Source organism: Anser brachyrhynchus, assembly GCF_964034855.1.
Source record: "Anser brachyrhynchus genome assembly, chromosome: 18".
NCBI classification, from domain to species: domain Eukaryota; kingdom Metazoa; phylum Chordata; class Aves; order Anseriformes; family Anatidae; genus Anser; species Anser brachyrhynchus.
The window spans coordinates 541,269-562,254 of NC_137711.1; the positions used below are offsets into that span (position 1 = coordinate 541,269).

At 68.4% G+C, this 20,986-nt stretch overlaps 3 protein-coding genes and 1 long non-coding RNA gene across 19 annotated transcripts in view; 2 read left to right on the top strand and 2 right to left on the bottom strand.

Annotated features, from left to right (window-relative positions):
* The first annotated feature begins 2,590 nt into the window (after window positions 1-2,590).
* Window positions 2,591-5,196, top strand: C1QTNF1 (C1q and TNF related 1). The gene is made up of 4 exons (XM_080560969.1): window positions 2,591-2,808; window positions 3,142-3,313; window positions 3,433-3,572; window positions 3,758-5,196. The coding sequence occupies exons 2-4, from the start codon at window positions 3,156-3,158 to the stop codon at window positions 4,306-4,308; spliced, it is 849 nt and encodes a 282-aa protein (XP_080417095.1). The 5' UTR covers window positions 2,591-2,808; window positions 3,142-3,155; the 3' UTR covers window positions 4,309-5,196.
* LOC308180009 lies at window positions 4,755-6,075 on the bottom strand. The gene is made up of 2 exons (XR_013940704.1): window positions 5,436-6,075; window positions 4,755-5,327 (listed from the first exon to the last, which is right to left on the bottom strand). It is a non-coding gene; the product is annotated as an uncharacterized lncRNA (long non-coding RNA).
* A 90-nt stretch (window positions 6,076-6,165) lies between these two features.
* On the top strand, window positions 6,166-10,639 carry ENGASE (endo-beta-N-acetylglucosaminidase). The gene is made up of 14 exons (XM_080560940.1): window positions 6,166-6,326; window positions 6,502-6,578; window positions 6,709-6,910; window positions 7,181-7,329; window positions 7,443-7,600; window positions 7,763-7,911; window positions 8,108-8,273; window positions 8,616-8,719; window positions 8,950-9,058; window positions 9,163-9,335; window positions 9,575-9,729; window positions 9,811-9,913; window positions 9,997-10,111; window positions 10,216-10,639. The coding sequence occupies exons 1-14, from the start codon at window positions 6,220-6,222 to the stop codon at window positions 10,609-10,611; spliced, it is 2,163 nt and encodes a 720-aa protein (XP_080417066.1). The 5' UTR covers window positions 6,166-6,219; the 3' UTR covers window positions 10,612-10,639.
* An 801-nt stretch (window positions 10,640-11,440) lies between these two features.
* Window positions 11,441-20,986, bottom strand: part of RBFOX3 (RNA binding fox-1 homolog 3) — a 176,006-nt gene continuing 166,460 nt past the window's right edge. For 13 of the 16 annotated variants that reach the window (XM_080560963.1, XM_080560962.1, XM_080560965.1 and 10 more), the window contains 11 exons: window positions 20,640-20,891; window positions 19,710-19,847; window positions 19,152-19,205; window positions 18,441-18,533; window positions 17,203-17,263; window positions 16,834-16,887; window positions 16,415-16,547; window positions 15,370-15,409; window positions 14,662-14,723; window positions 14,263-14,341; window positions 11,441-13,401 (listed from right to left, as the gene is read on the bottom strand). In XM_080560963.1, the coding sequence (XP_080417089.1) occupies window positions 13,357-13,401; window positions 14,263-14,341; window positions 14,662-14,723; window positions 15,370-15,409; window positions 16,415-16,547; window positions 16,834-16,887; window positions 17,203-17,263; window positions 18,441-18,533; window positions 19,152-19,205; window positions 19,710-19,847; window positions 20,640-20,891 (1,011 nt within the window). In that variant the 3' untranslated portion in view covers window positions 11,441-13,356. The remainder of the gene's footprint in view (window positions 13,402-14,262; window positions 14,342-14,661; window positions 14,724-15,369; window positions 15,410-16,414; window positions 16,548-16,833; window positions 16,888-17,202; window positions 17,264-18,440; window positions 18,534-19,151; window positions 19,206-19,709; window positions 19,848-20,639; window positions 20,892-20,986) is intronic. The other 3 variants (XM_080560955.1, XM_080560954.1, XM_080560960.1) reach the window with 2 other exon arrangements.

The following is a 20,986-nucleotide window of genomic DNA, read 5'->3' on the forward strand; positions in this document are numbered from 1 at the left end:
TGCACGACCCAGGGATGAGTGCCGTGGAGCTGCACGTTGTGTGCACATCTGCGCCTGCTGTCAGCGACGGGCTCTCCGGCAGCGGACTCACCCAGGAGGCGGCGCAGCCTCGCCAGGTGCACGGGTGCCCTGGGGCAAGTCCAGCGAGGGTCTATCCCCTTGTCCGTGCCCCGGTTAGCTGGGCAAGGACCTTGCCCTACCTGCAAGGGGGTGGTGGGGACCGCAGGGCTGAGCCTCACGTGTCCTTCGAGGGGGACAGCTCAACCTGCAGCAGCGCTGGGGGGACAGGCACTGGGAAGGAGTTAGTGCTGGAGCCTGCAGAACAGGCCCAACACGGCGTGGGTCCACCGCAGCCCCCCCAGCCCTACCTGAGCCCTGTGTCCAAAAAGTCGGTTCCCACGAGCACGTCAAAGCCAGGGCTGGGCCAGCCCAGGGCAGCTCCACACCATAGTTACCGGGGTCCCCAGCACAACTTCCCACCGGCACTGCCCGCAGGAGCTGGAGGGCTGCACCCTCCCCGTCGGTGCCTGGCTGCAGCTGCCCCGTGCAGCTCCAACCCCGCTGCCCGCCGGGTCTGGGCTGCTCCCATTTTGCAAATGGCTCCGCAAACATCCCAGCTGTTGTGGCAAGAGGCTGGGGGGAGCCGTCCCACCAGCACATCCCTGGACGCCAGAGGCATCCCAGCTCCAGTTGCTGCGGCTCAGGGGGGGCTGCGACCACCACGGGAGAGCAGGGAGGGCGAGGAGGGCGTGCTGGTCCTGCTGCCTCCGTAGCGCCCTGAACCCGCTCATCTCTCCCCCGCATTCGCTCTTCTTTCATCCTGGTCTTTAATGCTGCCTGGAATGTTTTCAGGATGTTTTGACTTGCAGTCCCGGGGCTTTAGCAGCCACCGAATTTAAATCTCCGAACTGCTCCTGGAGAGCATCCAACCCCGACAGGAAAAAACAGAGTCCCTTCAGCAAGACCGTAGCTGCCCGTGCGTATGTGCGTGCTGCCTGCCCGGCGTGCCTGCGGGGGGCAGGGGGAGACGCCTGCTCGGGGTGCTGGGGAGCCCCGCATGCCGCAGGCAGCGCCACGTGCACAGAGCACGCTCGCCTCCATTTCCAGCCCTGCAGCCTGCAAACACGCCGCCTTTCTCAGTGGGAATAGCCTGGCTAAGGATTTCTCCTCCCCGCTGAGCAAAGCTGTGTTTTCCCCGGGGCTGAGCCTGCCGCAGGTTCCCGGGAATCGTCTGGCTCAACGGGAGGCCTGAGCGCTGCGGTCCTGGGGCAGGGAGAAAGCCACGGGCTTCCCGACAGCACGGCAGGCTGCGAGCTGCGTTCGCCGGCATATGGCTGGCACAGCTGGAGGCCAGGCGGGGCTCAGAGAGCCGGGGCTGCTGCTCCCTGGCTGGTGTCTGCTCCCGAGCCCCAGGCTGGGCTGCTCCACGCTGCTTCTCCCCTGCCCGTGGGGCTGTGCGTGGGCAGGCGGCAGGCCAGGGCACGGGGAGGCAGGACACGGCGCCAGGCTGCCCGCGGTGCCGCCAGCCCTGCCTCTCCCGGCAGCGGGACGCGGGCCAAGGTAGGGCCGGGAGGTGGGCGACAGCCCCGCGCCGGGGCTTCCTTGGGGCAGGGCAGGCACGGGAGAAGCGCGTGAAGGGCTCGGCCCTTTGCAGAGGGCGTGAGCAGAGGGAAAGCCCTTCGGAGATTTTCCCCATCCCTCCGCCCCTTCCCTGTTCCATGGCCGTGACTCACAAGCCAGGCATCCTGCCCTTGAACGCCCTCCGAGCCTGCTGCCGGAGCGCGCCCGTCCGGGTCCCCGCAGCCCCGTGCTCTGGGGACGACGCGGACAGCCAGCCCCTGGGCTGTCCCACCCTGACGGTCACTTGAGGACCCAGGCAGCCACCAGAAGAGTGGGATTCTGCCCCAAACTCCAGCGGGGCTCCCCACAGCCTGTCTCAGGATCCCGCTGCCCGTTCACCCCTGGCACCTGGGGCTGTGCTCCTGCTGCAGACGCAGGCCACTGCCCGGCTGTGCCCTAGCAGGACACCGGCTCCCAGCAGGAGCCCCGGCACCCTGGCACCGCCCTGGGCCCCACTGCTGCGGGTGTGGAGCAGCCGGGCAGTGCCGCACGCTCAGCTGGCACCTTTGGGGCCACAGGGCGCGGCGCGCCGTGCTCAGCCCCATGCCTCCGCGCGGCCCCAAGCTGATACGGTGGCGATAAAGCAAGGAAGGGCAGGCGCCCCGGCTGGGCCGTGGTGCCACCAGCTACTGCAAATATTAGCTTTGGCCCCACGCAGGATGTGGGCTCCCAGCAAGGTTTCTCCTGGGGGTGGCTGGCTCCCGGCTGGGGCCGCCAGCAGCACCGTGGCTCTGGGGCAGCAGGTCCGGCTCCCTCGTGCAACGGGCCAAGGCACAGGGGTGCAGGTCGGGGGCCAGCAGCTCCTGGGGCAGGGGCAGCCCCTTCCACGGGGTTTGTGCAGGGATGCCGGCACACCGTGGGGGTGGGAGGAGGCGTGCAGACCCCCGTGGGCAGGGCTGCGACCCCCCAGGACAGGCAGAGCTGCCGTTTTGCCCCACGGCAGCTGGAGCCACCTCATTTTCCAGGTGCTGCTGCTCCAAGTTGCTGCTCCTGGGTGTTGACGGGAGGCAGAGCAGGCGCTTGGCTCTGGGCTTGGACGTTCAGCCCAGGACCGCTGCTCAGCTCCACCCCTGGCTCCCCCAGGGCCCCAGACCCCAGCTTGCTGGAGGGCCCCAGAGCCCCCCGCCGCCCCAAACACGGCTCTCCCCAGACGCTCCCTGGAGCATCGCTGAGGCAACGCGGGCCCAGGTATCTGGGCATTTAGTTACAGATGGTCCCTGCGGCTGCGGGATGCGTGTGCCCACGCTGTGGGCTCTGCTGGGGAAGGGCTGCCACAAGAAGAGCCTTTTTCAGGCTGGAGGCATGGCTGTGCCCTGCCCGGGGCTGCACCAGGCCCTGTGCTGGGGACGCTGCAGGGCACAGCCGTGCTTCCAGCCCTGAGAAGGGCTGAGGGGGACCGCAAAGCCCGTCAGCTGCAGCCCCATCCCACTGCGGGGCCGGGTCCCTGCCTGCCCCCTGCCCACCCCTGGGTGCTGCTGGGCTTTGCCACCCCCCCCCTCAGCCACCCCCGGTGTCTCACAGGGTGCTGCTGCAGCATGAAGGGGCTCGGGGTGCTCGGTGTCCTGCTGCTCTCCTGCCTGCCGCTGCCCTCTCCTGCGGGCGGCCAGACCAGCCCCAGCCCCAGCCCCAGCCCCAGCCCCGACTGGCGTTTGATGGACCCCGAGGAGGCTCCGTCCCAGCACCACGCTGCCAGGTGAGGGGGCCCCGGGGACGGGGGTGCTTCATGGGGGCACAGAGCAGACCTGGCACCGCGAAGGGCCCCCGTCCCCACACGTAGCTCCCTGTTGCGCTTTGCTTTCTGCCTTCCCCCAGGCCCACCCGGGAGCAGAAGGCTGGCGGTACCCAGGAGGGGCTGCCCCCGCGGCCCCGCTGCGTTCGCTGCTGTGAGCCGCCCGACCATCGCTTCTCCTACCCCCAGTACCAGCCCCAGATCAACATGACCATCCTGAAAGGTGAGGGCTGGTGGGGCTCCGTCCCCAGCCAAACCCGCAGCCTGGCCGCCCTGCGCTGCAGGGCACCGTCAGCCCGCCCGGCCCACCTGCAGACCCCGGGACCGGTGCAGAGCCGGGCTCCCGGTGCTGGGGTTGGAGTTGGCACCCGCCTCTGACAGCGAAACTGTCCCCTCTGCTCTGCCCAGGTGAGAAGGGAGACCGAGGCGAGCGAGGCATGCAGGGGAAGTACGGCAAGATGGGGGTTGCCGGCAGCAGGGGCCACACAGGGCCCAAGGGACAGAAGGGCAGCGTGGGTGCCCCAGGGGAGCGCTGCAAGAGCCACTACGCTGCCTTCTCGGTGGGCCGCAAGAAACCCCTGCACAGCAACGACTACTACCAGACCCTGATCTTCGACACGGAGTTTGTTAACCTCTACGACCACTTCAACATGTTCACGGGCAAGTTTTACTGCTACGTCCCTGGGATCTACTACTTCAGCCTGAACGTGCACACCTGGAACCAGAAGGAGACCTACCTGCACATCATGCGCAACGGGGTGGAGGTGGTGATCCTCTATGCCCAGGTGAGCGACCGCAGCATCATGCAGAGCCAGAGCGTCATGCTGGAGCTGCAGGAGCAGGATGAGGTCTGGGTGCGGCTCTACAAGGGCGAGCGCGAGAACGCGGTTTTCAGCGACGAATACGACACTTACATCACCTTCAGCGGCCACCTCATCAAGTACAGCGGGGACCCCTGAGCGCCTGCTGCGCCCTGCTCCTCCTCCCCTGGGGCGCGGGGAGCCCCGCAGCCCCCCGCCCCGGGCGTGCCACTCTCCATTAAGCTGTTAGCCCTTCTTCATGCCACTACCCCAGCAGCTGCGTGAATATCCCCCGCTCCTTGAGAGGCCGAGCGGATGCACCCGGAGGAGACAGAGGCGTTTCCAACCTCTGCTGCATGTGTGACCTGGGAGGTGGCTGCTTGCCTGGGGTGCGCAGGGACCTCAGCCCCTCCTGTGCCTGGTTCAGAGCTGGGTTTGCTGGGACACAGATTCGTGTGGCACTGGCTGTGAGCTGGCACCAGCTGAAAGGGTCAAACCACCCAAAAAAGGGTCAAAACCACCAGTGCTGTGGCGTGAAGGCACCTCCGTTGCCCAGCTCTCACTGACATGCTCTACAGGCTCTCGTTCCTAGAAAAGGGCAGCGGGTTCTCAGTGCCCAACAGGAAAGATAAGGGGGGAACAGCGATAAAGGCACTAACGGTCACTCTCCTTCCGCAGAGCTGGGCCCCAGCGAGGGGGGCACTGCAGCGCAGCACTGGGGTGTCCCTGGGCTGGCAGTTCCCCTACGTGCACCCAGCAGGAAGCAGGTTCCAGCAGTTCCCCCTTGCTGGTTCCCTCATTGTCCCCCACGTTGCAGCCTCTTCTCGATGCCAACACCCGCTGAGGAGGGGGCTGGCTCCCAGCTGGCAGCCCTGGGTGCAGGGCCTTCAGCCTCAGCTGCATCCTCTTCGGTTAGACTATCTGCTGGCCAGGCTTTTTATTTTTATAGATGCAATAGCAGAGCAGGGCCTGGGGCAGCACGCTGCCCCCCACTCCCTGTACGGCTTGTGATCGCATTAAACACCCCACGGGTCAGGTCCCTGCTCACACCTTCGTGCATCCTCTTGTTTCACGTGTGCAGGGGCTCCCCGAGAGCCATGGGCTGGGCACAGCCCTGCCGAGCCGGCGGTGGGAGGACGGACAGCCCCGAGACGGGCTGCACGAGGGCCGGCTGCTCCCTAAGGGACAGGGAGCCGGAGCTCAGGGCGTGATGAAGCCGGCAGTGCCTGTCCTACAGCTCCTGAGCGAGCTGGGCAGGGCAGGCCGGGGATGGCGGCTGGGTTTACCTGGAATATCCGCCAGGCCTGTGGCAGCTCTGAGGCAAAGCCGGGAAGTCTGCGGGTTGGGGTCCAGATCGGCGGGGCCTCACCCAGGCAGGGCTAAGCTGGAGACCGGCACCGCTCCAGCACGGCAGGGGAAGAAAGGGGGGCCAGGGCTGAGCTTAAATAGAACCCGGGCCTCATGGGGGTCGGAGGGCAGCTCAGGGCCAATTAGGGCCAATTAAGGCTGCAGGCCCACCTAGTGCCCCGGCACTGCTGTCCCCAGGGGCACACCACCGCCCGCTGAGCCCCGTGCCAGGCCGGTGATGGCCCCGCCACCGAGCGCAGCGGGCGTCCCGCGGTGACACGAGCCCCGGGAGGTGTCCGGGAGCGGGCTGGCACCGTCCGTGCCCCCGGGAGCAGGAACGTGTCCGCTGCCTGCACGTCCCGGTCACCCCGGCGCTGAGCACCAGCACGGCGCGGTCCCGAGCCGAGCGCCCGGGCCGGTGCCGCTGCCCCGAGCGGTTCTCGGTGCCCCGGGGCTGGCGGCGGGGGGGATCTGACCGGGACCAGGCACGGGAGAGGCTCCCGGGGGCACACGGGGAGCGCCGCGGGTGCCGCGGCCCCGTCCCTCGGCTGCAGGGCCCGGCGGGCTCGGGGCCGAGGAAGCCCGCGCCGGGCCGGGGGGGGCCGGGCCTGGCGGCGGGGCCGGGCCGGGGCCGGGCGGAGCTCCGCGGCCGCGCCCCCGGCAGGGCCAGGCCGGGCCGGGCCCCGCTGCCGGCAGTGCGGGCGGCGGCGGCGCGGCGGAGCGATGGCGGCGGCGGCGGAGCGGGACGGGCCCGGGCGGCGCGGGAAGAGGGCCGGGGAGGCGGCGGCCGAGGCGGCCGAGGAGGAGCGGGGCGGCCGGCGGCGGCGGAGGTGGGCGGCGGGCCGGGGCCGGGGCCGGGGCCGGGGCCGGGGCCGGGGCCGGGGCCCGGTGCCGCTCGGCTCGGCTCGGCTCGGTGTGAGTCCCGGGGCGGCGGGCGCTGGCCACGGTGCTGGCCCGTCCCGGCGGTGCTGGGCTGCCCCGGGCCTCATCCTGCTCCCCGGGCAGCTTCCAGCCAGCGGCGGAGCACCGAGGGACCACGGTCCTGCACGAAACCATCAGCACCCGCCTGCAGCCCCTGCCAGGTGAGGCACCCTTGAGTGGCGGGGCCGAGCTGGGCTGGTGCTGGTGCTGGTGCCGGTGCTGAGCCGCACCGTGACCGGGCAGCGCTCCCCGGCCCCGCCGACCCCACCGCCCGCTTCTCGCCCGCCCCAGCGAGGCATTTCGACACCAGCACCACGGAACCCATCAGCTTCTTCTTGTCCGGCCTGGAGGAGCTGCTGGCCTGGCAGCCCGACGGCAACGACGACTTCAACGTCGCCGCTGTGCCGCTGGCCCAGCGCCAGCCCCCGCTCCACAGCAGGAGGCCCCGGACGCTGGTGTGCCACGACATGCGGGGCGGCTACCTGGAGGACCGGTGCGTGCTGCCGGGGACGGGATGTGGCGGCCGGGCGCTCCGGGCCTGCCGGGCGCGCTCCCAGCCCACGGCCAGGCAGGGATTTTGGGGCTCGGCTCTTGGCTCCGGAGCTGTGCGGTGTGTTGGGCTGGTCCTAGCTGGGGTCCGCATGGGTGACAGTGCCACTGCTTTGCGCAGCTCACGGGGAGTGAGTCAGGCTCCTGCCCAGCCCTGCAGCTGGCCGCCAGCATCATTCTCACATTGCCTAACCCTCTTCCTTCTCTGCTGTAGGTTCATCCAGGGCTCAGCCACACGCAACCCCTACGTCTTCTACCACTGGCGGCACATTGACATCTTCGTCTACTTCAGCCACCACACCGTCACCATCCCGCCCGTGTGCTGGACCAACGCAGCTCACAGGAACGGTGTCCCCGTGCTGGGTGAGGGAAGGGCTGGCAGCTGCAAGATGATGTGGTGCCGAGGCCTTGCACTCCCGGGGCGCGTGGTGAGTTCACCGGGGCATGCAGCGACACTGCCCTCGCCGGCTCCCCAGGTACCTTCATCACGGAGTGGACGGGTGGGGAGAAGCTGTGCGAGGCATTCCTGGCTGGTGGGGCAGAAGCGTACCGCGCCGTGAGCGACCAGCTGGCCCGCATCGCCCAGCACTACCGCTTTGATGGGTGGCTGATCAACATTGAGAACACGCTGAGTGTGAGCAGCACCCGCACCCTGCCTGCCCCTGCTCCCTGCCTCCTGCAGGGGCTCAGCCCCCCCGGCTCCGGGGCGCGCACACTGCTCCCGTGGCCGGTGGGTCCCTGTGCAGGGCTCCCGTAGATGGCCTGTGTCCAGCTGCCCTCTGCTCTCTCCTGCCAGGCGGTGGCGGTGGAAAATTTGGCCCCCTTCCTGCGGCATCTGACTGCGCAGGTGCACAGCGCCGTGCCCGGCGGGCTGGTGATTTGGTATGACAGCGTCCTGGAGAATGGCGCGCTGAAATGGCAGAACGAGCTGAATGAGCAGAATAGGTGAGTGGCTGGGCACATGCCTGCCCCGCCGCTTCACCTGAGCAAAGACAGCGCCGGGGAGGGGACATGAACACACCCCACACCTCAGTCCTCAGGGGCTGGGGTGATCAGGCCATGGCCAGCACAGCCCCTCGGTGGGGTGTCCTGTGGGCAGCAGGCACGGCATCCTCCCTCCCACGCTGACCCTTGTCCCCAGGGTGTTCTTTGATGCCTGTGACGGGCTGTTCGTCAACTACAACTGGAAGGAGGAGCACCTGGAGCGTACGCGCAGGCTGGCCAGGCAGCGCCACGCCGACGTCTACATCGGCGTTGATGTCTTTGCCCGCGGGGATGTGGTCGGTGGTGGCTTTGACTCCGACAAGGTGCGTGTGCTGGGGCTGGCCCGGAGCAGGCTCCCAGGTCTCCCCCTGGTGCCGGGCCCTGAGCTTGCGCCGATGGCTTGGCCGTACCAGGCTAAATCAGGATGGGGCGGTGAAGTCCGGGCGCTGCCGGGTTGGCAGGCACGCACGGGGATGGAGCTGGGGGACCGCGGTGCTGCAGGCCCTGGAGGGGGAGATGCTGCAGCGTTTCCTGCGGTGTGATCCTACCCCGCTGCAGGGCCAGCGGGACCTGGGGGAGAGGGGACGGGGCAGGTGACAAGGTGACCACCCGGCCTGCCCTGAGCCTCGACTCCTGCCCGTGTTGCTCACAGCTTGTCTCCACAGTCACTGAGCCTGATCCGCAAGCACAGCTTGTCCGCGGCCATCTTCGCCCCTGGCTGGGTCTATGAGCACCTCGGGGAGGAGAACTTCCTGCAGAACGAGAACAAGTGAGCACGGGCACGGGGGGGCAGGGGCTGGCCTTGGGTGGAGGGCTGGGCTGGGGGCACCCACGGGTGGGGGGCACCTGGCAGTGGGACAGAGCTGCCGATGGACTGTGGCTGCCAGCCAGGATGGGTGATGTGGGTGCTGTGGAGAACGGGGGCTTAAGGGGCTGGCTGGCCCCCAAGGCCTCGGCTGAGGCAAAAGTCTCTGCTCTAACAACCGCCTTTTCCTCCAGGTTCTGGGGCTTGCTGGCAGACTACCTGCCCACACACAGCATCTGCATGCTGCCCCTTGCCACCTCCTTCAGCCTGGGCATGGGCACCAGCAGGTTCCTCACCGGGAAGGTGGGTGTGGGGCCGTGGCTCGGCTCCAGCTGGTGAGGGGTGGGCTGGGGTGGTGGGGTCCTGCTCCCAGCTCCCCGCCTGACCCAGTGCTCCCTGTCCTGCAGGAGGAAGAGGCCGGGCCCTGGTACAACCTGAGTGCTCAGGAGATCCAGCCCCTCTACACAGAGAGCGAGAGCCAGCTGATCACCAGCTGCTGCCTGCAGGACGCCTGGTGCGGGGGCAGCTCCCTGCGGGTGCAGGGGACCATCCCTCCTGGCGAGGAGCGCGTGGCCATACGGTGAGTTGGGTGGCGAAGCCCCATTTCCACCTCCTGAGTGCTGGGCTGGCACCATGCCGGCATGGCACAGCTGCCGGAGGCCTGGGCAGAGCTGTGCCAGCCCCGTGGGCCTCACGGTGAGTGTGCCACGGGGTGCCCCAGCAGGCACTGCCCAGCAGACCTAACCCAATGCATCTTCTCTTTCTCTCCTCTTTCTCTCTCTCTCTCTCTCTTTCTCTGGGTGGACTTGGGGTCATCAGCCTGTTCTCTTTCCAGATGCAGGCGCCCCCCAAGCTCTTCCTGAACTTGCTCTATAAGATGGAGGGGCCGCACCGTGACGAATTCGCAGTTGCCCTGGAGCTCACCACCTGGCACTCGGGTACCTGTCACGATGGCAACGTCACCCCCCTGCCCGGTGAGGACCCTGCCCGTCCCCCTGCGCTGCCTGCCCTTTAGGGCACAGCACCAGCTCAGCCCCTCGGTCCCCTTCCTGCAGAGCCCCATGGCCGGCACCACCCCCGGCTCCTCCCGGCACCGCCACCCGGTCTCTCCAAGCTGCTCGCTGCCTGCAGCCACGGCTCCCATGGCTGGACCAGCCGGTGAGTGCCCTGCTGGTGCCCTGCGCCTCTGGGTAAACGGGGGCAGCTCCAGCCCTGCGCCAGCTCTGCCCCTCTGCTCCCAGGTGCTACGAGCTGGAGCTGCAAGGCTGCGTGCTGCGCGACCTCTCCCTGCTGGTGTCCCGCCACCAGTCCAGCCCGCAGGAGACGCGTTTTACCTGCCTCCTGGGGGAGGTCCGGGTGAGTGTCCCACGCTCATCCCTGCACCGGGAGGCTGCAAGGGCAGGCTGGGTGCCCGGCCGCTTTCGGACCTGCCCCTGATGGTTCTGTGCTCCCCTCTGCAGGTGCTGGATGCGGCCAGCGTGGCAGCCTCCCCGCCACAGGTGCAGAGCGTGACGGCCTCGCAGGTCTGGTGGCAGGAGGGCCCCGATGCGCAGCAGCTCTCCCTCAGCCTCACCCTCCGCTGGGCCTTCCCGCCGGGGCGGGCGAACCATTTCCGTGTGCTCAGCCTGGGCACGCGGTGCCGCCGGGGTCAACCGCAGCAGCGCCAGCTCCTGGGGCTGGCGCACGCCTGCCTGTTCCGCGTCGTGGGGCTGGCAGTGCCCCGGCCGGCGGCGGGGCAGTCCTGCCAGCTGGAGCTCCTGGTGGAGCCGGTGATGCCCAACGAGCTGCCCGTGGACCCGGACCGCTGGGGGCGGCTGGTGCTGGTCTACTCCGAGCCGGCTGGCGGCAGCAGCTGAGCTGGGCATTAAAGGCGAGCGTGGCACAGCCCTGCCTCTGTCTCCTTCGTGCCGGGTGGGGTGGAGGATGCGGGGGAGCCGCCGCTCGGGGCCGAGAGGGTCGATCGAGGCTGAGTTTTGGGGCAGCTCTGCTCAGGGCACCCGGTCACTGTGTGCATCCAGGCTGGGGCATCTGCCCTGAGACCCCCCCCCACAGCTCCCAGTCCTCTTGCCTGGGGACCAGCCCTGGCCCTGGTGCAGAGCTGCCGGCACGGGCTCCACTTGCAGCCCCAAGGAGCCGCTCGGTGCAGGCAGCTGCTGCTCCCCCTCCCTGCACGGCCCTGCCTTGGCTCTGCCTTGCTCTTGCTGCCCTCTCTCCAGGGCTGGCAGGCAGCGGTTTCACCCGTGCTGGTTCCCCTGGATATCTTATGCAGGGAAGGAGAGAAAATTTATAGCAGCAATTATTTTATCACAGTCTGGTGAGCAAGCAATTAGCAGGCAGGGACGTAGCTGAGCGTGCCGCACAGCGGGGTCGCGCAGCCCCGGCTCCCTTGGAGCACCGGCCCCAGTCCCACAAACAATACTGGCTCCCGTTCAGGAAAATTAATATGTCAGCGTTTAAGCTGCTGCTCCTTCGGTGGGTGAATTGCTCTGAAATAAATTATCTGATGGTTTGAAAAATGAAGGGCTCAGCACTGCAAGGGCTGTGCTCCTGCCACCCCGAGACCCTGCTCCCTTGCTCTAGGGAGGGGGGGGGGGAGCCCCAACAGGGACCCCGTCCCCTGCCGCAGGCTGCAGGCCCGCTGTGCCCCGTGCGCGCGCCCCAGTCAAAACCGGAGTCGCCCTGGTTGAAGAAAGAAATCTTTATTAATAATTTCAATAATAATAATAATAATCCTTGTAGTAATAATAATAATAATAATAATAATACTGTTTATTAGAATGGTCACACCTTTGAAGCATACAGGATGGGCCGGCGCCAGCCTGCGTGCCGGCAGCCGGCGCAGGGGCTCTGCTGTAAGGAAGAAGCCAGTACGGCGATGGAGGGAGCTTTGTACAGGGGCGGGGGCGCGGGCCTGGGTGGAGGGGCTATGTACACTGGGAATAGAAAAGGGGGAGCTCGTTGCTGGAGCATCAGGGGTGTCTGCAGACTATAAAGTGAGGTTTGACAAGTGGCGGAGCCACGCGGGGTGCTGGGGCGGGGGGGCTGAGCGTGGCGAGGCCGCCCCGGCCGTGGCGTGGGATGGGGCTGCACCTGGGGGGGCTCCGTGGCACCCTGTGCCGCCGGACCCCGGCTGCCGCAGACCCACCCCGGGGCCCGGGCCGGTCCCTGCAGGCGATGCAACGGCCGGGACCCTGCGCCGAGGGCCGGCAGGGTCCCTGCGGCAGGGCGGGCGGGGAGGGGGTGGCCGCGAGCACCCCGCACGTCCCCGTCCCGGCACAGCGCAGGGGTCCCAGCGGGCGGCGTGGGTCAGGTTCGCTCCCCGCGGGGTGGGAGCCCCGGGTGCGTCAGGGATGGGTCGGGAGGGGAAGGAGGGGGGAAAGGGAACGCAAGCGAGTTGCAAGCTCCTCTTAACAAAAATTCCCTTTAAAACGCAGAGGCTCGTCCCCCTGCAACGCCCAGCGCCTCAGCAAAGCTCCGCTCGGGAGCCGCGGCCTCGCACCCTCGACGCGCTGGCGGCCGGCGCTGGGGCACCCACGGGCGCTCCGGAGCCCAGGAGCCAGGCGGCCCGCGGCCCCCAGCGCGGGCAGGGCGGCGTGCCGCTGCGCTCCGCCGGCACCCCGCGCCGGGCGGAAAGGAAGACGTGGTGCCCGGGCCTGCGCCGCGGGCTGCCGGAGGCCCCGCGGACGTCCCCGTGCCCGGCGGCGCCGGCTCCGCGAGGGGCAGCGGGGCGGCGCTGGGCGCGTCCGGCCGGTCCGTGCTCTCCGCGGGCTCCTCCGGGACTCGCTCGCTCGGTGCATGTGTGTGGACAGGATGGGACTTTCACTTCGTTGTTGCCTCTTTGCTTTGTTGGTGCTTTGCTTTTATTTTTTTTGTTTTGTTTTTTAGTTGTGTGGGTGTGGATGTGTGTGTGTTGGTTTTTTTTTTTGTGATTTTTTTTTTTTTTTTGCCCTTCCCGGTCCCAGAAGGAAACGGCTGCAGTTTCACTACAACAGAAACAGAAAGGCAGAGCTGTCGCTGGAGCAACCCGTGCAGGAGCCGCTGGCTGGGGCGGCTGCGAACACGGTCCCAGCCCCGCGCCCCACTCAGCGCCTGCGGAGCACACGGCCTCGGGGGGCACCACGCTCGGCCCCAGGGCATCGCTCCTGCCCCTGGGGGCCGTCCCCGGGGTCCCCCCCCACGGCTCAGCCCCGTCCCCATGGAGCGTGCAGCGACCGCCTCCTGCCTCTCCTACGGGGTGCAGAGGGGCCGGCTGGGGGCTGCCCGTCCTGCCCTGGGAGGGGGGGGACGAGCCAGGGCGCAGCTGCCTGGGGACCCCCGCGAGCCCAGGCTCCGGGCACCCCCGGCGGGGCAGAGGCGCCGTCCCCGCTCCCTGCCGCCCCCCAGGCGGCACCGAGCCCGGGCCGGGCAGGATGGAAGCGGCGGGCAGCGGAGGCCGAGCGGCGGGACGGAGCAGCTTGAGGTAAACCTAGCGGAGAGCAGAGCCCGCCCGGGCAGGGGCCCTCAGGTCCTCCGGGAGGCTCAGCCTCGCTTAGTCTGCCTGGTTTGGTTTGGTTTCTAGTGAGCAGTCAGTGTTAGTGTTGTGAGGGGCTGGGTCTGTCTTGCTAGTAGGGAGTGAAGCGGCTGTACCCTCCTCGGTATAGACTAGCCTGCAACATCAAAGATGAAAAAAAAGCCAATCAGTATTCGAGAGAGAGGCAAAGCCCATTTCTTCCCTTTTTTTTTTTTTCCTTTTTTTTTTTTTTCTTTTTGTAAGTGACACCAAACTGCCTCTGTCTTGGGTTGTGCGAGGTGGGCACAGCCAAGGGCCCCCAGCGCCCGGGCTCCAGGGAGCTGCTGCGGGGTCGCTCAGGGCCGGAGACCGCGCTGTCCCCAACCCTGCGGCCCTTGTCACAGCACCGGCTGCCCTGGGGCTGCCATGGCCGGGCCTGCTCCTGCTGCGGGGCGGCAGAGGAGCCGGGCTGGTTCCCCGCGGGACAGAGGGGCTGTGGGGCCGGGGGTGCCGAGGGGTGCTGGGCAGCCAGGCCCCAGCCGGGGGGACACGGGGGAGGGTTTAAAAAAAAAAAAAAAAAAGGAAGAAAAAGACCATTTGGCTTTGAGATCCCGCCCATGAGTGGGATTTTTCATCTTTGATGCTGGTTGCAAAGCTAGCTACAGACCGCAGCGAGCACGCGGTGAGCACGCTCGGGTGCCCCCTGCACGCTGCTGCCGGGGACGCGGCCCCGAGCCCCCCGCGCCTGGGGGAGGGGGGGGGGTCCTCGTCCCCCCACCAGGCCCTGGGGGCTGCACAGGGCTTCCTCCAGCGGGGGGCTAACGGGGGTGCGGGGACGGTGCCCCCTCTCCCCGGGGCCAGGCTGTGTGGGGATGGTGCCAGGCGGGGGCTGCGCTGCTCCTGCCATCGCCGAGAGCTCGTGCTCCCCCTCCCCGCGGCCCCCAGACCCCCCCGGGCTGGCTGCAGCTCGCGTGGGGCACGTCGGGAAGCAAAGAAAGGCAGCGGGGGCTGCTCTTACCATGCTGCCGATGCTGTACGTGGCGGCGGGGCCGATGGTGTGGTGGTACGGGTCTGCAGCTGCGTACACTCTGCCGTAACTAGGAGCAAACACGGGGGGGGAACGTTAGAGACCCGGGGAGGGGTCCTCCACCCTCAGCAGCTCCCCCAGAGGCTGCTGCACCCTCATACCCCCCCCACTGCCCCTGGATCTCCCCACTTCTCCCCACCAGGGCCCCACCAGAAGCAGCCCAGGCCCGGGGGAGCACGGGGAGCTCTGGACACCCCGATATTGCCAGCTCCATCCTCACGCCACGGGGCACGGCAGCCAGGCTGTGCCGGACTGGATGGTGCAGGGGGTGAAATGGGCATCCCCCCCCCCACCCGGCCAGGGGTGATGCCCGTGGGCAGCGGTGCCTACCTGTCGCTGTATGCTGCTGCTGCTGCTGCGGGCTGGGCGTATCTGTAGGCGGCATAGCCCCCCTGCAGCCGTGCGGGAGACAGAGAGAGGTGGTTGTGAGGGTGGGGGCAGCACCCACCAGGCCCTGCCGGGGGAGGTCAGGGGGCCAGGGCAGCCGGGCACCCCCAGGCACTGGCTCCAGGGGCCCTGGAGCAGTGGCAGGACCCTGCGGGGAGCCGGTGCTGGTGCCACCAGGCACACACCAGCCTCATTACCATTCCCCAGGGGCTTTCACAAACATTAACCTTAAAAAATTAAATTTCTAGAGGAGAGAATGTCACCTCCCTGATCGCTTTAATGAGGTGTCACGTTAGATAAATCCTTCAGCCACCCGCCTGAAATATCGCCAATGGCTTTTTAAATATGGAGGTTAAACGCTGGTGTAAGGCAGCGCACCGACGCTCGCCGAGGACATAAATCCCTCGGGGTGCTGCCCCTGCAAGGGGCCTGGCCGGGGGCACAGGACCCGATGCGGTGTCGCTCAGCACAGCACTGCCTCGGCCGCCCTCAGCCCCCTCTCACGTCCCCGCTGTGCTGCGATGCCCAGGAGCTGGGAAGGGGCTGCAGGCAGGGCAGAGCCCCCCGCGGAGCAGCACAGGGCTGATCACCCCCAAACCCCTTGGACAGGGTCCCCGGAGGTGACACCAGCCCCAGCACGGCCGCACTTACGTAGATCTCGGCTCCGTAGAACCCGTCCTGGTAGACGACCCTGCAAACGGAGCGGAGGTGTCAGCGCCGTGGAGGCAGCTCAGGGCACTCGTGGGCACCGCGCTCACGGCCCAACGCCCGCCCGCAGTCACGCTGAGGGGATGAGGGCAGGTTGGGGCAGCGGGGCGCTCAGCGCACTCAGCGCCGCTGGGCACAGGGGCAGCAAAACCCTTGGGCGGTGCCTGGGGTGCGCGGCAGCCCCGAGGTGGGGGCGTGCAGCGGGACGAGCGGCGGAGCTGTGGGGAAACCCGGTCCCAGGCACTGCTGGCGCCCCAGGGCCGCAGAACCCTGCAGCTGCACGGAGGCTGCCCGCGGCTCTCCTGCGTTCTGCTCGTAACCCGCGTGCCCCAGCCTGCGCCTGGGTGTGAAGCTGTGATAAACGCCCCCGGCTCTGCTCTGCGCAGGCAGCCTGTCCGGGGCCGCTGGCCGAGATGGATTGAGGTGACACCGGGGACCTGGAGGAAGCTGCTCCCAAGGCAGCACATGGTTGGGAAGCGTCGGGATTGGGGGGGTGGAGGGGAACGGGGGATGGACACGTCCCATGCTGGGAGGGCAGCGACACGGGGCTGGGCAGAGCACAGCCCGAGGAGCTGAACCAGTCCGGGGGGGGCTTTCACAGCGATGGAGGACGGGCAGGTGCTCAGAGAGCCGTGCCTCCGTTCCTGAACACCTCCCCGGTGCGCGGGAGCCCGGCAGTGCAGACACTGACGGCAGCAGAATTGAAGCGATTCAGCACCAAACGCAGAGCCGAGCACAAGGCGCCTTCTGTGGGGCGCCCACGAGGGCAGAGTCAGCAGCGGAGCCAGCCAAGAGGCTGCTGCTGCAGGGCGCGGGGGCGGCGGGCGAGAAGGGGCTGAGGTGCCCCAGCCGTGCCAGACCGCAGCCCGAGGTGGGACCCCCACCCCAAGGTGGGACCCCCCCAACCCCGAGGTGGGCAGCACCCCGGCCCTCGGTGTCCAGGTAGTACCAGCCCCCGCCAAGCCCCCCAGCAGCCCCGGGTACTCACGCGCCGTAGGTGGGGATGGGGGGCGGCGGGGGCGCAGCCCGGAACGTGTTGTAGACGGCGCGTCCTCGGCCCCGTAAGTGCGCCCCTCGGTAGGCCACAGCCGTCCCCGTGGCAGGGTACGGGAACCCCGTTACTGCAGGAGGGAGGGGACAAAGACGGGATTTCTGCAGCAGCTCCCGACAGCACACGTCTGGGACCTCGCAGTCACCGCGGGGCGTCCCAAGGCAGAGCGTCCGCCTGTGCCCGCAGCGGTGCCCCAGGGATGGGGCTGCCGGGGAACGGCCCCCGGGGCAAGAGTGACAGGGGGGAGGGAGCGGTGCATGCCATGGGCAGGGGCAGAGGGGCTGGGGGCCACTCAGAGCCGCGGCAAGGTGGATCACGGCGCAGCCGCAGCGTGGAGCTGAGGCTCGAGGAGTTACCTGCGTAGAACTCGGGGCCGTAGACAGCTCCCACCACTGGGTTCAGCTTCCAGCCTGCAGGCAGGGAGGGTTGGTGAGCTGGGGGGGGGGGGAGCCCACCGCGCCGCACCCCCCCTGCCCCGGTCACCCCACTGGGCTCCCCCACCACGGCTCCCATCCCCGGGGTGGCTGCAGGGGCACGGGGCACTCCGTGGGGCTGTGCCCCCGCGTTCAGGCAGGAGCAGCCACTCTTATTTCTGGTCAGGCACCAAAGGGCTTTTGCTGCGGGAGCTCAGCAGCAGCCGTGCAGCAATGGGAAGGTGCCCCGGGGTGCTCAGCCCCTCGGGCTGTGCCCGTGCCACCTCGGTCTCTCCTTGCACCGGTTCTTACCGTTGGTGTAGGGGTTCGCAGCCTTCTTGTTTGTCATGACCCGGGCTGTGGCGTTGTTCACCTGAGGAGAGAGGGGACGAGAGCTCAGCGCCTGCAGGCAGGGGGGCTGGCGAGGCCGCGGTCCAGGCCCGTTCGGCCGCACTCAGTGCGCGCTGCTGCTGCTTGAAACGCTGGAGGGAAGGACGAGGGGCGAGCGGGGAGAGGCAGGGAGAGGCTCTCCTACGGCTGCACCGTGCGTGGTGCCGCCCTGACACAGCGCTGCACCGAGCATCCCTTGGGCTGGTTATCGATGCCCCAAGCTGCGGGTGCTGAGCTCAGGCTGAGTGGTGCTGGGCTCAGCCACCTCCAGCCCCCACTGCACACCTGATCCTGGCTGCAGAAAGGATGCAGGAGCCCTGGTAGCTCCCGCCAGCGCCTGCAAGCTCCTGCCTGGCCATGGATGGGGGACACTTCCTCAGAAGGCAGGGCCCGTCCGTGGGTAGCGCTGAGCCCTGCCGGGCTGCCCCTCCCTGCGCTCAGCACTGCCGGGGGTGTTTGTGTCCAGCTCCCTCCAGGCGCTGCCCTGCATCCCCCTGCTCCTCAGGGCTCAGCTCGGTGCCACGCAGCCAACGGGCAAAGCCTGCGCCTGCCCGGCTGCACGAACGGCCTCTGGGGCTGGGAAGCGGCAGGTGCGAGAGGAGAGCTGCGTGAAGCACCCTGCCCGCACAGGGGGAGCTGGCACGGGCACGCGGAGCGCTGAGGCCGTCTCCGCCCTGCCACGCACGGGGCAGCTGCCCCCAGGCAGCGGGGGTGGGAGTCTGCTGGGCTCCCCCGGCACCGGGCAGGGCACAGCCGGACCCCGGCTCGGCGCCCCCCAGCTCTCCCCGCTGCCCGGGAGGTTCATCTGAGCCCGTCCCTGCTTGCTGTCCGTGAAGACCTCCCTGCAGCTCCAACGCATGCTCCCCGTGCTGCATTCACGGCCGCATGCACGCGCCGGGCAGGCACCCCCGGGAACATGCAGGACCCCCGCAAGCTGAGCCGGTGGCCCCGGGGCCGCTCAGCGTGCGCGGCCCTGCCCGGGCTCCTCACCACGGGCGCGAGGGCACAGAGGCAGAGCCAGCGTGGGGCAGGGGGGAGCCCCCGCAGCCCCCGGGCAGCTCTGCCCCGCCTGCACCCCCGGCCGGGAGAGGGGCTCGGGGCAGCGCGGGGGGGATGCACAACACACGGCAGGCAGGGCACTAGCACACTTATCTGAGCACCTCAATCTTCCGGCCCTCTACGATCGTGCCATTCAGCTTCTCTCGTGCCCGGTCGGCATCTGTGCTAGTTTCAAAAGTTACAAACCCAAAACCCTGTGAGCAGAGGAGAAAAGGAGAAAGAAAGAGACAGAGAGAGACAGAGAGAGAGAGAGAGAGAGAGGGTGTGGGGACAGAGAGAGAGAGGGGGTGAATCAGGAGAGCTGGCAGAGGAGATGAGGCTGCCGCTGTGCGGAGACGGAGAGCCCGGGCCAGGTCCCCGCAGCGCCCGGGGGTCCCGGCTGAGGGCCCGGCATCGCCCGCGAGCTGGGAGAAGAGTCTGGGAGAGGGGCACAGAAAGCAGGGAAGATACAACAGAGACATCCACACACAGAGGGACACGAGCCGCCTCGTGCAGGCGCGGGACAGAGCGAGCCCTCCCCTCCCTCCAGCGCTGGGGCGCAGGCACCTCCGGATGGCGCAGGGCACCAGGAGGCTGCTCCCCGAGACCGGGCACCCGCGCCTGGGGGCTGCTGGTGCCTGGCCTGCCCTGGTCCTGTGTCTGCCGTGGGGTGCTCCCAAGGGGCGAGGGGCAGCAGCACAGGGAGCAGGAGGGGAGGGGAGAGCGGGCAGAGCAGCCCCCGGGGGCACCCCGGGAGGCACGGACACGTCCTGGGGGAGCCGTGCCCGCCCCTGCGGCTCGCTGCAATGGCACCGGCCTCGGGCAGCACCCACCTTGGAGCCCCGCTCGTTGAAAATGATCTCCACGTCAAGGATCTTCCCGAATTGCTGCAAGCAGAGAGAGCAGAGGGTGAGTGCCTGCAGAGCCCCCCGCTCCGGGCTGCAAGCACAGGGCTCTGGTCCTGGGGGCCCCTCGGTGCCCTGCAGGGCTGAGCCTGAGCACAGCCCCATCCCGTCCCCCCCTCATGGTAGCCCTCTTCTAGGATCTGGGGGGTGTCGCTTCGCAGCTAATTAACCTGCACCACTCTAAATCTTAATGAGTACTGGGAAGGGTGTGAAAGGAGAGGGACAAGGGCTCTGTTCTCACTCCTTGCATGGGCCTCAGCCTGACAGCCCGGCTGTTAACCAGGGTGGAAAGCCCTCTGCCCATCCCCTGCTGGCCAGCAGCGGGGCAGGCATCCTGCAGGCTGGCCCAGGACCCCTCTGGGGCTGGGCACAGGGGACCCCCAGGGAAGGACGGTGCCAGGGCCCCCGCGGTGACCTGGGGACCGGGTGACCGAGAGCCTGAGCTGAGGGCAGCGGGACGTGGGTGGCTGCAGGGGCCGGACTCACCCCGAACATTTGCCGCAGGTCGGGGTCCCGGAATCGGAAGGGGATGTTGGAGACGTGTAACCTCTTGGGCTGCTGCTTGTCTGTGTTGTCTGAGGAATGTAGCTGCTGGCTGTCTGTCTGTGCCGCCTCGTCTGTCTGCTGCGGGAGCACCACCACCTCATCAGCCCCACGTCTCCTGGCAGGGACTGCCCCCTTTTCCCGTGCTTGGCCCTGCAGCCCCCAGGGGCACCCCCGACCCCGTGGTCCCCACTCCCTGGGCAGCACCGTGCCAGCCTCCCGGGTCCCTCCCAGCAACTGGAGCAGAGCAGGAGCCCCCCGCTCTCAGGAGGGAGCACAGAGGGTCAAGGCGCTGCCTCTGCTGCCCTGCGAGCAGGGGGATGCTGGAGGGCAGCTCTGCGGGCAGCTGTGGCTGGGGGAGCTACAGCGTCACCCGCCCCATGAGCGGCACCAGGGAGGAGAAGCTGGGTGAGGGAGGGCAGGAGACCCACGGAGATCCAGCTGGCATCGCGTGGCTTCACATCGGCTGTGGGACTGCAGCCTGGGCCAGCCCAGTGGCTCCGTGCCGAGGGACCATCACCGCAGCACACGCGCGTGCTCAGGGCAGGGGGCCGGGAGGGGCAGACCCCACACACGGGGCTGTGGTGGCCAGGCTGGGAAGTGCTCAGCTCAGCACTTTCCCCCCCACCCCCCCGAGCTGCATTACAACCACATAATTGAAGCTATCTGATTGGAAAGCAGCCAAGCAGGTAGATTACAAGTGATTAGAAATGACAGGGGGGCTGCAAGGGAGGCAGGCAGCCAGCGCATGCTCCTGCTGCCCCGGCCACTGCGGGGACACGCGGCCCCGGCGCCCCGAGGGGCTGCAGCCCGGGGGGTGCTGCCTGCCCCCGCACCCAGCCCGCAGCCTCCCCCCCCCCGCCTCTCCCTTACCGGTACCGTCTGCGTCCCTGCTATGGACTGTGTGCTGGCGTCGGTGCCCGGCTGCTCGGCATGGCTCTGTGCTGGTGTGTAGAGGGTCATGGCGTGCTCCGGTACTGTGCTTTGCCCCGAGTAGTCCTGCGTGGGGTGGGGGTGCGGCGGCGCGTACTCTGCGGGGATGCCGTTCTGGGGGGGCGGGGGGTACTGGGCCGGGGGGTAGGGCTGAGCCATCGCGTCAGGTGGAGCCGTGGCGTCCTGGTTGCCCTGCCGAGACAGCAGCGCCGTCCCCCTTACCTGCTGGCTCCCGCCGCCGTCCCCGAGGTGCCAGGGCTGCGCCCTGCCTGGGGAGCGCTCTGGGG